Below are 15,273 nucleotides of genomic sequence, written 5' to 3'. Positions count from 1 at the left end.
GAGTTGATATAAATAATTTTTGTATTTCTGTAAACTGAAGTACTTTCGTGTCATTCTGTGCGTAATTACACATTAATACTAGTCTAGAAAACCGCCTATAATAGTGAAAAAAATCCGAGGACTATTGCCGCGTTCAAAACAACTGGGAACTCGGAAATCTCCGACTTCAGTGCGTTAAAAACAAGCGGAAACTGGGGAAATAACGAGCTCCGACTGGAAAACTCGATTTTAACGGTCATCCAACTCGGGAACTCGGGCCTATTTATAGAGCTCCGACTTTCCGAACTGAAGATCACTGAAGTCATGAAAAACAACTGGGAAAACAACTGGGAACTCGGAAAAATACGAGGTCAAGTTTGAACCTTTGCGATGGTTTTAGTTAAGGGAGTTGATGCAAACGAGACACTTGCGAAATGCATACATTAAAAATGACATCGGCAATCTCCATCTTGCTAGGTACTATTTTGTATTTTATTAAAGCGGATAAAGTAGTAATGTGGGCAGTATAGTAGTTCCTGTGTTGCCTGGGATCAGGTTTTCGAGACTACAGTAATACCCAGAGGGCATATGACCAACAATGAGCAATGTCTGAAACATGATAATGACGAATGACTCTAGGCTATAAACTTTTCTTGAATCAGAAGCAACGTGGTCTAAAGCTTGTGCCATATGACGCATATATAATTCACATACTGCCCCTGCAAACCACAACGTTTGGCCAGCAGGAGTGAGCCGCGGCACAGTGAACTCCACCACGGAGTGGCGCTGCTTCATTACGGATAACACGTGAGGACGTTCTCTGGCTATAGGCTATTATAGGCCTACAATGGTTTAAAAGTGATGACGTCTAGCAGCCTATCAGCATTGACCAAATCTAACCAGCCGCCACAGAGAAAACATAACACAAACAACCCCTATTTGACCAGTTGTATAATAATGTTTTATAACCTAGTTGTATACATCTGCGTGACTCATCATAATTTATTTATTCAAAACCCGCTATATGATAAGAAAACTTGAGGCGCATGTACTGAGATGAGTCCCTCCAGCGGAGCTCAATGACCTAAATTCAGATCCATGTTTATGCGCAAAAAACTTGGATATCCGGGATGCCTACGATGTGCCTTTACAGAAAACTTTGCTATTTGATGTGTTTTTTCATAACTGATGTTGACCCACATTCTCATCATGCCAATTTCCGATGCTGAGATTCTAGCAAAAACAGAATCGCTTCTGAAGGCAGAACGTGTGGAGAGGAGGAAGGGTGGAGGGAGCGGTAGTCACGGTGAGCTCCGCCTACTTCAATGTGCTAGCCCCCTCCCTCCCCCTTCTTATCACAAGGCCTCTGACATTTGCATAGAATGTGTGTCAGTAGGACATCGTGTTCGGTGGCTCACATGCCGCGCGCACATGCAGCGGAGCTTTACCAGCATTCCAATGTCGAGTGAGTCTAACTGTCTCGCCTCCACTCTAGCTCTCCACCAATGAAAACGTGAGAACGAATAAAGAAAGGTGGAGTAAAAGAGGTGGATGAGGTATTCTAATAGAGCGTGACATAGGCATACAGAGAGAAAAAGAGAGAGAGAGAAAAAGAGAGAGAGACAGTGTAATCCCTAACATACAAAACCTACGACAGAGATTGAAAGGAACAAAAAAAACGGGGGCCAAAAAAAACTGGTCACATTTCTCAGACACCTGAAAACGTGCTGGTTAGTGTGGGCGAAGTGGATTGCCTATTAATGGATGGGTGTGCTTAAACTACTTCCACACTTATGTCTTTGGAGATGTTGATGGTGACTACACTGGCACTAGAGCTGAATGCTTGGAATTTATTTTCAAAGAACGTTTAGTTCAGCCTACTGTACATCACACGACCTACGGACACCAAGCGAATCAGGCTACGGGCAACAAAGGCACTGAACCTGTTCGCAATTACGCACATTGGAGACGATTTGTAACTATTTCGCCAAACCGAAACCTGTTTAGGTTTTGCTCAACTTTAAATCAGTTTTGATATCTTTCACGCTTGACGGGTTTGAAGGACCTGCGCACAGTCTCATTGCTTTTGTCATTGGGATTGGCTACCAACTCTATGCTTTCTTGGCGGTTCATGACTGTATAACCTATATCAACGAAACTCCTCATTGACGCAGAGACAAACCAACATTAAATAATTTGAATATCGTTTATAAATCAACCAAACACCGGAAAACATGGAAAACAGCCCTGGTGAGTTTCATTACGTTATTACCAATCTATGCTATTGTCAGTTGTAGGCTAAGGTATCAATATATTTGCCTATACTGTACTTGTAAATTAACACTACTGAGTAAATGTAATATGTACTATGTTGGCATTTTCCTTCACTGTGTTTGGTGCATAGGCTATACCTTGCGTGCGTAATGGTAATACGCAGGGCAGTTCCTGTGATTATCTTTTTAAAATGTTATTATTTCAGAATGAATGAGTTGATTGTTCATGTCATCATGTATTTCCAGCGGCTACACTGCATATCCATATAAATGGATACCTGAATGAAATGTAATTTATGAAGCTTGATCCATAAACCTGAAGGTTGCCAAGCCTTCATTGAGTTGTAGAGGTTCTCAAACCTCTCCTCGGGGACCCCCAGCCCTTCCATGTATTTGATCTATTCCAGAGCTAGCACACCTGATTCAAGCAATGATTTATATATACACTAGATGACTAATAGGGGGCGCTGTGTTGAAGCCATTTCGCCTCCATCTTGGCACACCCACACCGTTGTAAAAAGTATTTGGGAAGCTATAGAAATGTATGATGTATTATTTGTCAACATTCGTTTTTGTCACATGTATTATATTACAGACACTGTAATGCATACTTTTAAATTATATTATGTGAGCTAAACATGAAATAAAAAATAATATACAAATATTTTCCTTGAAGGTTAGGGTTTGGCCGGGGTAGGTGTTATTGTAAATAATAATTTGTTCTTTAACTGACTTGCCTAGTTAAATAAAGGTTAATTAAAATAAATAAAAATAAGTATATATTTTTAGAGATTACTAACCAATCATAAATACATGTAATTTTGTCCTTGAAGCATTTCATTGAAATACTGTACAATTCCATTCATTCCTATGGAGGACTGCTCTTACTGGGGAGTGCCAATATTAGTTATCCAGGGTTTATGTACAACATTGGAGTCATCTTGTCAACTAATCATCAAGCTTTTGCTGCATTTATAACCAAGTGGGAAGGTAGTATTTACCACATACAACTGGGACAAATCCACTTCAACGACCCTCCAATGCATTAATCTAATCAGGTTGCAGCAGTCTGTTTTTTTCATCCCTGGTGTCGTAGCAGACTGCTGCAACCCGATTGGCTGAATGCGAAACGCAACAACCGGGAGTATCATTAGCCACTTTAGCATGGTGGAGGAAAATGTTTTTATTTTCCGCCTTCTCACCATTAAATCGAGTGAAGGACGAAATCGACGCCTTTGCATCCTGAATGGAGAATGTTTTGTGTACGAACCGGTCCATACGTTCTGCATACGTTTCCTTTGGATGATAAAATGAAACGACTCAATATCGCCAACCGACGGCCTTTGGGCTTCAACTCATGTGCAGCACTGGTCCGACCTTACATGCTCTGTCGTGCTATAGCTGGGCTATCCTTCGTGTACCTGGTCAGTTTCTAATCATACAATATTATTTTATGGATATATTGTTACTTTACATAATTTGGAACAACTTTGATTATCTGTTGCGCAGATGCACTTTGTGCTTAAAGTTGCCTTGACTTGGAGAGTTTAGAATTGTTGGCGCAATCTAATCAAACCGGATGACGAGGGGAAAACAAAGCCATTCGAATCCTTTCATCAGCACTACTCCAGAAAGGTGTTCCCTTCTTTGACCTGAGATTGCGTGTTTACGGGTCTGTGACTCATAGACAGAACTGGTCACGCGCCCTGTCTAGCGACTCCCCTCTAGTTCAGCGCTGCTGCGCAACTTTTTGCTCTCTCAACACGTGTCAAGAACCTATCACGCCTATTCCATAGACATGTGAGCCAAAGCAATTTATTAATGAACTGGTCATGACTTGAAGGCCAACTTTTAAGCACAAACAAGCTATTTAAGCCAGATCCAAATGAAATAGATGGGGAATAGATCACAAAAACTGTTTTATCACTATCTTCCCTGATCGATTGCATATGCCAGCAGAGCTAGTCAAAACAATTTTACCAATACTATTTAATAAGATATTCAAAAATACAAGATATTGAATACAAAAGGTATTTATGCAAATATGAATTACACTAAGTTAAATTAAATATATGTTTGGGTGCCAACCATATCCTATTGGCTAATGGATCACTGGAATCAGTGGAATGATGCCCACAAGCCCACTCAATAATGGGTAGTGGTCAACCTTAATTTCAACAGATATGTTGACCAAGTTGGCCTCCATAGGACATACATTCATAGCAGTAAATTCATCTCTGGCAGGACACAATATGGGGGTGGTTCCCTAATAAAGGAAATCCCTGTACTAGGTGACTCAATTTACCACTCACTATTCTAAAGTGAAAGATATTCTAATAGCATTAATTAAATATTCAATACACAAGCATTGCATTTTGAGTCAGGTGATACTGATAATAGGAAGCAATTACCATAAACGTAATGTTATTAGCGTACACAGTGGAGGCTGGAATAACTCCAATGCCAAAGATACAGTATTTCCCCGAAGACAGCACGTAACGGGATTGTGGCATTGGTATGGAATTACCGCGCTCCCTATTTACAGCCATGTCCTCGAGTCTAATAAGTATCTGAGCCATTACATGCATGGCAACCGTCTGATAATGGTGGACATCATGCTCTTGATTTACCCGAGTGCCCACGGTGCATGCCTAGCGCGACATCACGTGCATTAACTTCGTGATTCCCACCCCGCCTTCACGAATTTATCAGTCTTTCTCGCGCGCTCCAGGTTTACTCACAGCCTTTCCGGGGGACTCCTGTTATGCCTTTGCAAGAGATTGGTCAGTGTGTCCGAACGTTTATCAGCCTATTAACTATGTTTGTGTTCATTTCTTTACGCCGATATATTTTCTTTGGGAAAGACAACTGAATACTATGACTTATTATACAGTATATCCAATATAGCGGACATTGTGATACATTTCTTATACATCGTATCAATAGCCAAAATGTCACGTGTTGAGGATAGCCTACATTGTAGCAATAGTCCACTCATTGATATCACAAATGACTCTGACAAATAAACCCAACTAGCGAACTCAAAACCTCGAACATTCTGTTTGAATGGTCGTCAAGTCTGTCTGTATAATATAGCTATAATATGTTTGCCTACTTGGTCAAAGTATCTATAGGCTTCTACTCCAAGATAATTGTTATATTGTCCTACTTCTGCCAATAATTGCAAAGACTATTCTGTTTATATGAGTAACTGGAAAATATATTATTATTACTCTACTTGTATTCAATGTATTTTGTTTTTAACCAATTTTACACCTCTCTGAATACCAGTCTTATTCACTGTAATTTATTTATAGAGTCACTCTTTCAGTAAACCACCAAACACTTACAAATGAAGGCCAATGAGATTATAGATTACACAAGGAGACAGTGTCTGGAGGGAACAAGGGAAGGAGGGAGTGAGTAAGGGTGTTAGGGGTCACTGAGAGAGGGAGGGCATTGGTGTGATTCACGTTGTCTGGCACTCCCCTCCAGCCCTGCCCACTATGAGATTAGCTCACACGAGTCTCCTCACCTGATTTAAGCCCTGGGCGTTTAGCTGACTTCCCTCTAAGCACTGGAGATAAAGCTGACCTCAACCTCAGTGACAGAGTATGGAGGTTCTACAACAGCAGTGGCTATGGTACCATTATATATGTGACTTTAGGAAAGGGGGGAAGGTGAGAAGCTGGTTATCGGATGGGAAGGGATGTGGGCTTTACCTTGAAAAAACTCAACTCATAGTCATTAGATTGTCATGTTATAAAGGACATAATTACAATATGGTTTATGAGCTATTTGGTCTTTATACAATTAGGGTTAGAGGTAAATAAAATAAAATTCATATTTGGTTTGAAAGATATGTATTTCTGTCCAAGCTGAGTGTTTTCCCACCTGACTCCTACCTCATGGTCAAGTGGTCCATGTGCCACCCCATTACAGGAGAGGGTAAGGAAGTTAGAAAAGGCGTTTCCTGATAGATATGCTATACATATGGTATACAAACATGCTACCTGGCTGATTCCCATCTAACGGTGGATGGGACTCCCATGAGAGGGGAAGGAACAGTTAGTTACTGTCTATTTACTATCATACTGCCCCACATATCACATATGACCTGTGTCACAGTGTAGTGCTCCAGGCCAAACTCAGGTTCCTGGTAAATTACTCTTTCTCTGCCATAGAGAAGGCCAGGGGTCAGGTTACCCTCACAGGGCTGACACCTGACAGTGGAAACCTAACTAACAACTCAGGACTATGTGAGAATCACTGGGAACAACTTAGTTGGGTGTGGAGCCTAAACTTCACATGGGGCTGTCAGGTAGCGTAGAGGAAGCCACATGCAAACAGTGAAGCCCCAGCAGAGTTTATCTCTGTCAGTCAGTGTTGACACGTGCTGGCAGAGGAATTACAATCAGGCACACTCAATTTAAGCTAAACAGACATTCCCAGCCAGATGCACGTGTCTCCTCCAGCAGAGAGAGAAAGAAGGGAAGGCAGGAGGCAGATCTACATGATGTTTCATAGATAATTAAAGGTCCCTGGGAAAAACGGGGTAAAGGATGCAAATATGAAATAAACTGACAGTCAAGATATTGGAGTCATATGCTAATGAATTTGCAAATTTGTCTGACCTGTATTGAAAACACAAGACATAAGTCTGATTGAAATTATATTCAATCAGGTGTGTAATCAGTCAGATAACTACAGTTGAAGTCAGAAGTTTACATACACCTTAGCCAAATACATTTAAACCCAGTTTTTCACAATTCCTGACATTTAATCCTAGTAATAATTCCCTGTTTTAGGTCTATTAGGATCACCACTTTATTTTAAGAATGTGAAATGTCAGAATAATAGTAGAGAGTGATTTATTTCAGCTTTTATTTCTTTCGTCACATTCCCAGTGGGTCAGAAGTTTACATACACTCAACTAGTATTTGATAGCATTGCCTTTAAATTGTTTAACTTGGGTCAAATGTTTCGGGTAGCCTTCCACAAGCTTCCCACAATAAGTTGGGTGAATTTTAGCCCATTCCTCCTGACAGAGCTGGTGTAACTGAATCAGGTTTGAAGGCCTCCTTGCTCGCACACACTTTTTCAGTTCTGCCCACAAATGTTCTATAGGCATGAGGTCAGGGCTTTGTGATGGCCACTCCAATACCTTGACTTTGTTGTCCTTAAGCCATATTGCCACAACTTTGGAAGTATGCTTGGGGTCATTGTCCATTTGGAAGACCCATTTGCAACCAAGCTTTAACTTCCTGACTTATGTCTTGAGATGTTGCTTCAATATATCCACATAATTTCCCTTCCTCATAATATTCTCTATTTTGTGAAGTGCACCAGTCCCTCCTACAGCAAAGCACCCCCACAACATGATGCTGCCACCCACGTGCTTCACGGTTGGGATGATGTTCTTCGGCATGCAAGCCTCCCCCTTTTTCCTCCAAACATAACGATGGTCATTATGGCCAAACAGTTCTATTTTTGTTTCATCAGACCAGAGGACATTTCTCCAAAAAGTATTATCTTTGTCCCCATGTGCAGATGCAAACCATAGTCTGGCATTTGTTTTCAGTTTATGTTGATAGAGGACTCGTTTTACTGTGGATATAGATACTTTTGTACATGTTTCCTCCAGCATCTTCACAAGGTCCTTTGCTGTTGTTCTGGGATTGATTTGCACTTTTCGCACCAAAGTACGTTCATCTCTAGGTGACAGAACGCGTCTCCTTCCTGAGCGGTATGACGGCTGCGTGGTCCCATGGTGTTTATACTTGCGTACTATTGTTTGTGCAGATGAATGTGGTACCTTAGTGCGTTTGGAAATTGCTCCCAAGGATGAACCAGACTTGTGGAGGTCTAGAATTTTTTTTCTGAGATCATGGCTGGTTTATATGGATTTTCCCATGATGTCAAGCAAAGAGGCACTGAGTTTGAAGGTAGGCCTTGAAATACATCCACAGGTACACCTCCAATTGACTCAAATTATTTAAATTAGCCTATCAGAAGCTTCTAAAGCAATGACATAATCTTCTGGAATTTTCCGAGCTGTTTAAAGGCACAGTTATCTTAGTGTATGTAAACTTCTGACCCACTGGAATTGTGATGCAGTGAATTATAAGTGAAATAATCTGTATGTAAACAATTGTTGGAAAAATGACTTGTGTCATGCACACAGTAAATGTCCAAACCGACTTGCCAAAACTATAGTTTGTTAACAAGAGATTTGTGGAGTGGTTGAAAAACAAGTTTTAATGACTTCAACCTAAGTGTATGTAAACTTCCGACTTCAACTGTAACTGCATGAATTGTAACTCACATAACAAGGTTCAAAGGAACTGATGTAACACCTATGCGCTTGCAGTTGGACATAGCCTATGTGTAAGAATGCTTTAATTTGCTTGTTCTGTCACTGAAAAAAATCATTCAATCTATGTGAGCACGGGTTTGTGATACATATAACTTCCCTTGACTGAGTAAAACACCAAGAAAACAGCTTTGTATGTCGCCCCCTCTGGGTTTCCGGAGGCTCAGTGGAATGCATGGCAGTATACACACAGTAGACTGCCCTGCATTCCCTCTGTACGTACAGTACTAAAGCCCTCTCTCTTTCAAACGTGAGCTCCCAGCTGCCTGTTATTGTACTGCGGCTGTTGTCTACACGGGACTGCGGAAAGCGCCTTGTGAGCCCTAACAGGAACTGTGTCAGGAGTCCATGTGAGTCGGCGGTCAGGTGGCTGGCGGTTTGAGCAAGCTTCGGGCGCGCCGCCAGGCGGAAAAGCAAGGCTTGCTTTTAGAGCGAGCAGGCAGCTGGCTCCAGGCTGGCTGGCTCAGCGTACACGTGAGGGGCTGTCGCTCTTCTCGTACACAGAGCACGATCTTTACAGGGAGGGAGGGAGAGGGAGGCAGTAATGAGACATTTCCGAGTTTACATCCCCAACTTGCTTTCGAACATTGAAGAATTTGAGTGAGAACTTTGAGTAACTTATATAGCCAAGACATATTTGTATCAAAACCTGGCCATTGTGGGAATTGTTTTATTATTTTGTTTTTGTATAAATTCAAGGTCCCACATCATCTAACACTGAATTAGACAAAGCTAGAATGATAATGCTTGTTTTGAAGTCTTATATGCACATTTTGGAAAAAGACTATTGACAAATATCAAGTCGGTCCCCAGTTAGATTTGACCTCTTCTCCAGACACATTCTTACCTTATTTGACCTTTTATCGGCTTCTTTGAGACTGTTATGTTGTCGACTAAACAGGCAGGAGGTGTGTTCATGTTTGGTAATCCATCCAAGTAAAGACAGGCACCTAATCAAAATAGCCTATTGCTCATCACTTATCTGTTAGTTTACCTACCTACATTGTGTGCCTGTCTGTGTGCGTGTGGAACTATTTCAACACAGATATGGATATTGATCTTGTGCATCTTTGCACAGATAGTTTGCTGGCAGCATAGCCTTCTGTCTGCTTCCTTGTGTCACGGTGACAGCAGTGACACTAACTGCCTCTCTCTCTTCTCGTCCTCTTTGCCCTCCAGGTGGTGTGATACTGTATGCTGGCTCATCTGGTAGTGCCAGCCCCAGCCCTGGCAGCCCCTCCAGCGGGTACCAGACCCAGTCCCCCCGGTCCTCCCATTCCCAATCCTCATCTCCTGAGCCTGTCTCCTTCCCCGAGATCGGCCCTCTGAAGAGAGAAAGAGGGGAGAACAGGGGAGGACCTTCACCCAAACTAGTCTTCCAGTTCCCTGAAGCCAATGCCTCTACAACCACTACATCCTCTGGCAATACCTACGCCCACCCTATGTTGGCCAAGAGGCCCTGCGGATTCACTGGCACCTTCACCAGTAAGTACCACTTCTACTGGCTTTCTGTTTTTATTTTTTCTTATTATATTTGTCTATTATAATGTCTAACCAATCATTCCTCTCTTTGTGTACCTCACAGAGACAGGAGGCATGGTGCTCCTGTGTAAGGTGTGTGGGGACATTGCGTCTGGCTTCCATTACGGCGTTCACGCCTGTGAAGGCTGCAAGGGTTTCTTCCGCCGCAGCATCCAGCAGAACATCCACTACAAGATGTGTGTGAAGAATGAAAGCTGCCTGATCATGCGCATGAACCGCAACCGGTGCCAGCACTGCCGTTTCAAGAAGTGTCTCTCCGTGGGCATGTCCAGAGATGGTAAGAGAACATTCCATCTATATCTGGCATCATTCTCCTTCTTCAGTCACACCTTCTTGATGCCCCATCCATTCTCTCTCTCCTTCATCTCTCCTTCTGTTCTTTCTTCCACTCCTTCTCCATCTCTGATTGATGACCGAAGCAGATGAGGAGTCCCAGTAGTCATCAGTCATGGGAAAAATAATTGCAAATACAGTTTATTTTTGTCAATTCATTATACCATCTGTGTCAGATTGAAAGTGTTTGCACATCTAAAGTCTATAACATTCAGGCTTGTAGCCTAGTGGTTAGAGCATTGGACTAGTAACTGAAAGGTTGCAAGATCGAATCCCCGAGCTGACAAGGTCAAAATCTGTCATTCTGCCCCTGAACAAAGCAGTTAACCCACTGTTCCTAGGCTGTCATTGAAATTAAGAATTTGTTCTTAACTGACTTGCCTAGTTAAATAAATGTAATAGTCCATGTTCTAATACTGGTAAACTATTCAAATATTGTTAGATGATAATACAGTTGGTACAGTTAGATGCTCAGCTCCATCCCTCTCCTGTATGGCATCATTTCCCTACAGGCCACCGTATACTCCTGAGATCTCTCTAAACTAGGTGATAATAAATCATCTACTTTTCTGGAGCAAACATTTTGAGGTGACCTATAAAAGGAAAACGCTAGTGAGGAGGAAAATTACCCACCATTGCGCCAATTACTGAAAAGGCTCTATTATCACAGCATAGGTGTAGCTTTTTTTTATACCTTTGGTATTTGAATATTTAATGTATACAAGGCATTCATTTAAAACTACATTTTTGATGTCACTCATCTAACCCATTTTCCCTTTTTTTCAACCCTTCACTCTAATTCTCATTCCCTTACTCCCTAACTCTCATTCAATCATCCTCTTACTCCTTTACCCTCTCAGTCCTTTACCTTCTCACTCTCCTTTACGATCACATCTCCTCTCCCTCCTCTGTCACTCGGTCAATGACAATGTTTACTCCAGCTGACCCAGTAACCTATTTTCATAGAGAAAGGAACGAGTGCTTAACAGAAACATAGCGAGGGGCGAGGTAGAAAGAGGAAGAGAGTGATCAGGATAGAGGGAGCAGGAGGGAAAGAGATTGGGGGAAGGGGTGTAGCATACAGTAGCAGACTATAAATAGCTTTGGCAGAGGAGGTGTGCTATAGAGAGGGGGATGGGAAGTTTGGAGAGATAAAGAGGGGGATGAAGGAGTCAAATGAGGAGAGGAAAGGGGGTGGTATACCATGTCATTTGATGGTGGATTGAAACAGACTGGTTATATAGAGAGGAGAGAAATCTCCCCCAGCTCTCTGTACCCTGTAGGATTAGTCAGTAATCATGCCATACAGTGATTGCACTCACAATCAGTGTCAGGGAGTAAAAGATTGAATTAGATAGATAAGTATCAGGCCACTGCTATACTAGCTCTAGTAACTGCCATCGGGAAAGTGATCAATTCGTTAGCTAACTTATTTTCCCCTTGTCCTCCTTCTCCTCAGCTGTGCGTTTTGGGCGTATCCCCAAGCGTGAGAAGCAGAGGCTATTGGACGAGATGCAGAGCTACATGAACAGCCTCAATGAATCAGCATCCATGGAGATTGACTCCTCACCTTCTTCCTCTGAGGCCCCAGCCAGTCCAGAATCTGGAGATTCCATTTCCTCTGCCTACCACAACATCTTCGCCCAAGAGGATGTGAAGCCAGTAATCAAGATGGCCGTCAACATCAACAACAACAATGTCCGTAACAATCCAGCACATGAGTCTGGCTACTCTCACCCGGCACACCAAACCCACTCCCATTCCAACCCCTCTCAGGGGTACCAGTCACACCCCACACAAAGCTACCAGACCCCCTCGCGCTGCCCACGCAACAACAATGTTGACAACGCCCAGTATACCTACCAACCATCATCCAATCAGAGTCAATGCCCATTGTCCAATGGAAGCCAGCCAGCTCAGACCTTCCAAGCCAATCAAAACAGCTTTCCAGCTGGCAAGTCTCAAAACCAGACTACCTGCCCCTGGAAGTTGAGTGGAGGTGCCAAAGTTCTGGTGAGTCTCATTAAAATACTTCCTTAGTAAAACTATTTCCTTAGTATTACTATATGTACAATACACACATGATTGTAGGAGTGTCATAGAGCCATTCTAACCCTCTCCCTCTCTCTCAGGCGTGTCCCTTGAACGCATGTCCCGTGGCCCCCCGTGACCGTTCCAGCCAGCAGATATGGGAGGCCTTCTCCCAGTGCTTCACCCCAGCCGTCAAGGAGGTGGTGGAGTTTGCCAAGAGCATCCCAGGGTTCCAGAGTCTCAGCCAGCATGACCAGGTCATGCTGCTTAAGGCTGGCACCTTCCAGGTGCTGATGGTCAGATTCTGCTCGCTGTTCGACCCCAAGGAGAAGACGGTGACCTTCCTGAACGGCCAAACATACCCCCTGATGTCCCTGCGGGCGCTGGGCATGGGCACTCTGCTGGACGCCATGTTTGAGTTTAGTGAGAAGCTGGGAGCTCTAGGTCTAGAGCCCGATGAGATGGCCCTCTTCATGGCTGTGGTGCTAGTGTCTGCTGGTAAGAGACTCATAAGAGACACACTTTAAAAATCTCTTTAAAAATCACATATGTTTTGTTTTGCTTTTTCACGATGCATCTAACCCTCTCTCCTCTCGTCTCGCAGACCGTTCAGGTATGGCTGACGTTGTTGCAGTGGAGCAGCTTCAGGAGAGTCTGATCAAAGCCCTGCGCTCGCTCATCACCCGCCGTCGCCCTGACGACAGCACCCTCTTCCCCAAGCTGCTGCTGCGCCTGCCCGACCTGCGCACCCTCAACAACCTGCACTCTGACAAACTGCTGGCCTTCAGCATCGACCTCTAAGGGCCTGGAGAAACCACAGCCCACAGGGACACCCACTGACTACCGGACCCCCGAAAGGGGCAGTCCTCTTGGGAAACACCCTCATGATCCCTTCACTCCAGCCATAAGCCACCAGCCAGTCACCATCAGGCTCTCTTCAATGAGCTGTGTGTGCTGGAGCTGGGACTGGGACAGAAGCAGGGTTGGACAAGGTGAATGAGTGGACTGAGAGGCATCTCAAAGGAAGATGGAGGAAAAGAGGAGGGTGGAGACTCTTGAACTATGACCTCATGAACAATACTCAGAGCTGGTAAAACCTCTAAAAGACTCATAGACTTATAGTCTGCTGAACAAGTCGGTGTGCTGTGAGTTAAATGGCAAAGCACCATCTTAGACCAACTCAGCTCCCAAAGTTGAGGGACGAGGGTCTAAAAATCCTCCATTACCCATAACTCCCGGTGACAGTGATTGAAGACCAAAATTATTTTCCATTCCTCCTCTCTGATTCCACGCTTCACTATGTCCTTCTGTCTGTAACAGACAGACGGGCAAACCAGCAAGAAGGAAGGACACCCTCTTCACGTGAGAAAGGGAAATACACACAAACTATATATTTTCTTCCTACACATTCACCCTACACAGGCTGTTCAATGAATAACAAAGCACTTTCCATACATCAACACACATCTGAAATCAACCCATATAATAGAGCAATAGCAATGTATAAAACACACTATTAGATCCCTAACTGACTGTGTTATACACTGTTATAATGACCTAAGCTATTTTCAAAATCACGTCATCAATCTTTTTGGAAATCAAATATTTGGGATTTGATGAGAAAATGTATTATTTCCATTTGTAAGAATTGAGAGTAGGATGGATTGTATTTGTATGCTGTAATCAGGGAGATACTATTTGAACATTTTAGACCATATTTGTCGGGTTATGTTTTAAGGTATTCTATTGTTGTACATATTAGATATAATATTTGTGACTGGTTCCTACTCCATTTGTTTGAGTTGATTGCTGTATGATGTTAGCACCATTGAAGACAAAACAACGGTGCCATGTTCAAGAGGTGCCCGATTGTTTGGGTGATGCAAGGTGTGCATCTACTGTATGTGTCCATTGGTCTTCCCTGGAGCATTACAAACCCCACCCCTCATTCTTACTGCAACAAGAGAGCAACCGATGGAACCATGTGCACAAACCATGTAAAAAAGTGTTTGATTTGAACCTATATTATTGAAATATAACTATTGTTAATTGATCCATGCATCACCTCGTGTATATTTTGTAAATGTTTCATGTTTAAACTTCTTCCATAGAGAACCAATATTAAATGACATTATATACTGTACTTTATCTGTACGACTCTTCTTAACTCTGACTTTTTTTGTGTCACCGACTTACATAAAAGCCATTATTACCATTAACTCTACCAAACATGTCCTATATAAGCACAAAACCTACAGATGAACACACTCATCCTCACAGAGCAGATATAACAATGAACCATGCAGAGACAGAATGCTTAGGATGCTAACCGTGTCAAAATATATTTGATAGAATATAATGTGGGTAAATGTGTCAAGTGTTTCTGAACGTGACTCGGAGTAGATGAAGTCATCTGACCCAGCCCAGCGCTACTTGCCGCAGAGCCAGATACATACAGAGAAACGTTAAAACAACGGGACGTGTCCACAGTGTAACTGACGTCCATCTGTGCTTTTCTGGAGATTAACAAAAGAGAACAGCGATTATGATTAGTGAAGGGCGAGAGAATCTGTGTGTGTGTGCATGTGCAATGCATGTGTGTGTGTGCATGTGTGTATGTGTCCTGATATTAAAAAGATGATGATCAGTGAAAGATACAGTGAGCATTCAGAGCTCATCTAACATTTGAGGACCCACAAGATACAGTGCCTTGCAAAAGTATTCATCCCCATTGGCGTGTTT

At 42.8% G+C, this 15,273-nt stretch overlaps 1 protein-coding gene across 1 annotated transcript; it reads left to right on the top strand.

Annotated features, from left to right (window-relative positions):
• The first annotated feature begins 204 nt into the window (after positions 1 to 204).
• On the top strand, positions 205 to 14,674 carry LOC139413585 (nuclear receptor subfamily 1 group D member 1-like). Its single transcript, XM_071161111.1, has 6 exons — positions 205 to 2,229; positions 9,805 to 10,110; positions 10,211 to 10,444; positions 11,960 to 12,513; positions 12,633 to 13,029; positions 13,136 to 14,674. The coding sequence occupies exons 1-6, from the start codon at positions 2,214 to 2,216 to the stop codon at positions 13,330 to 13,332; spliced, it is 1,704 nt and encodes a 567-aa protein (XP_071017212.1). The 5' UTR covers positions 205 to 2,213; the 3' UTR covers positions 13,333 to 14,674.
• The last annotated feature ends 599 nt before the right edge of the window (positions 14,675 to 15,273 follow it).

This window comes from Oncorhynchus clarkii, chromosome 7, assembly GCF_045791955.1.
Source record: "Oncorhynchus clarkii lewisi isolate Uvic-CL-2024 chromosome 7, UVic_Ocla_1.0, whole genome shotgun sequence".
Lineage (NCBI taxonomy): Eukaryota > Metazoa > Chordata > Actinopteri > Salmoniformes > Salmonidae > Oncorhynchus > Oncorhynchus clarkii.
The sequence above is the reverse complement of the archived record's forward strand: the minus strand, read 5'-3'. Positions and strand labels throughout refer to the sequence as shown.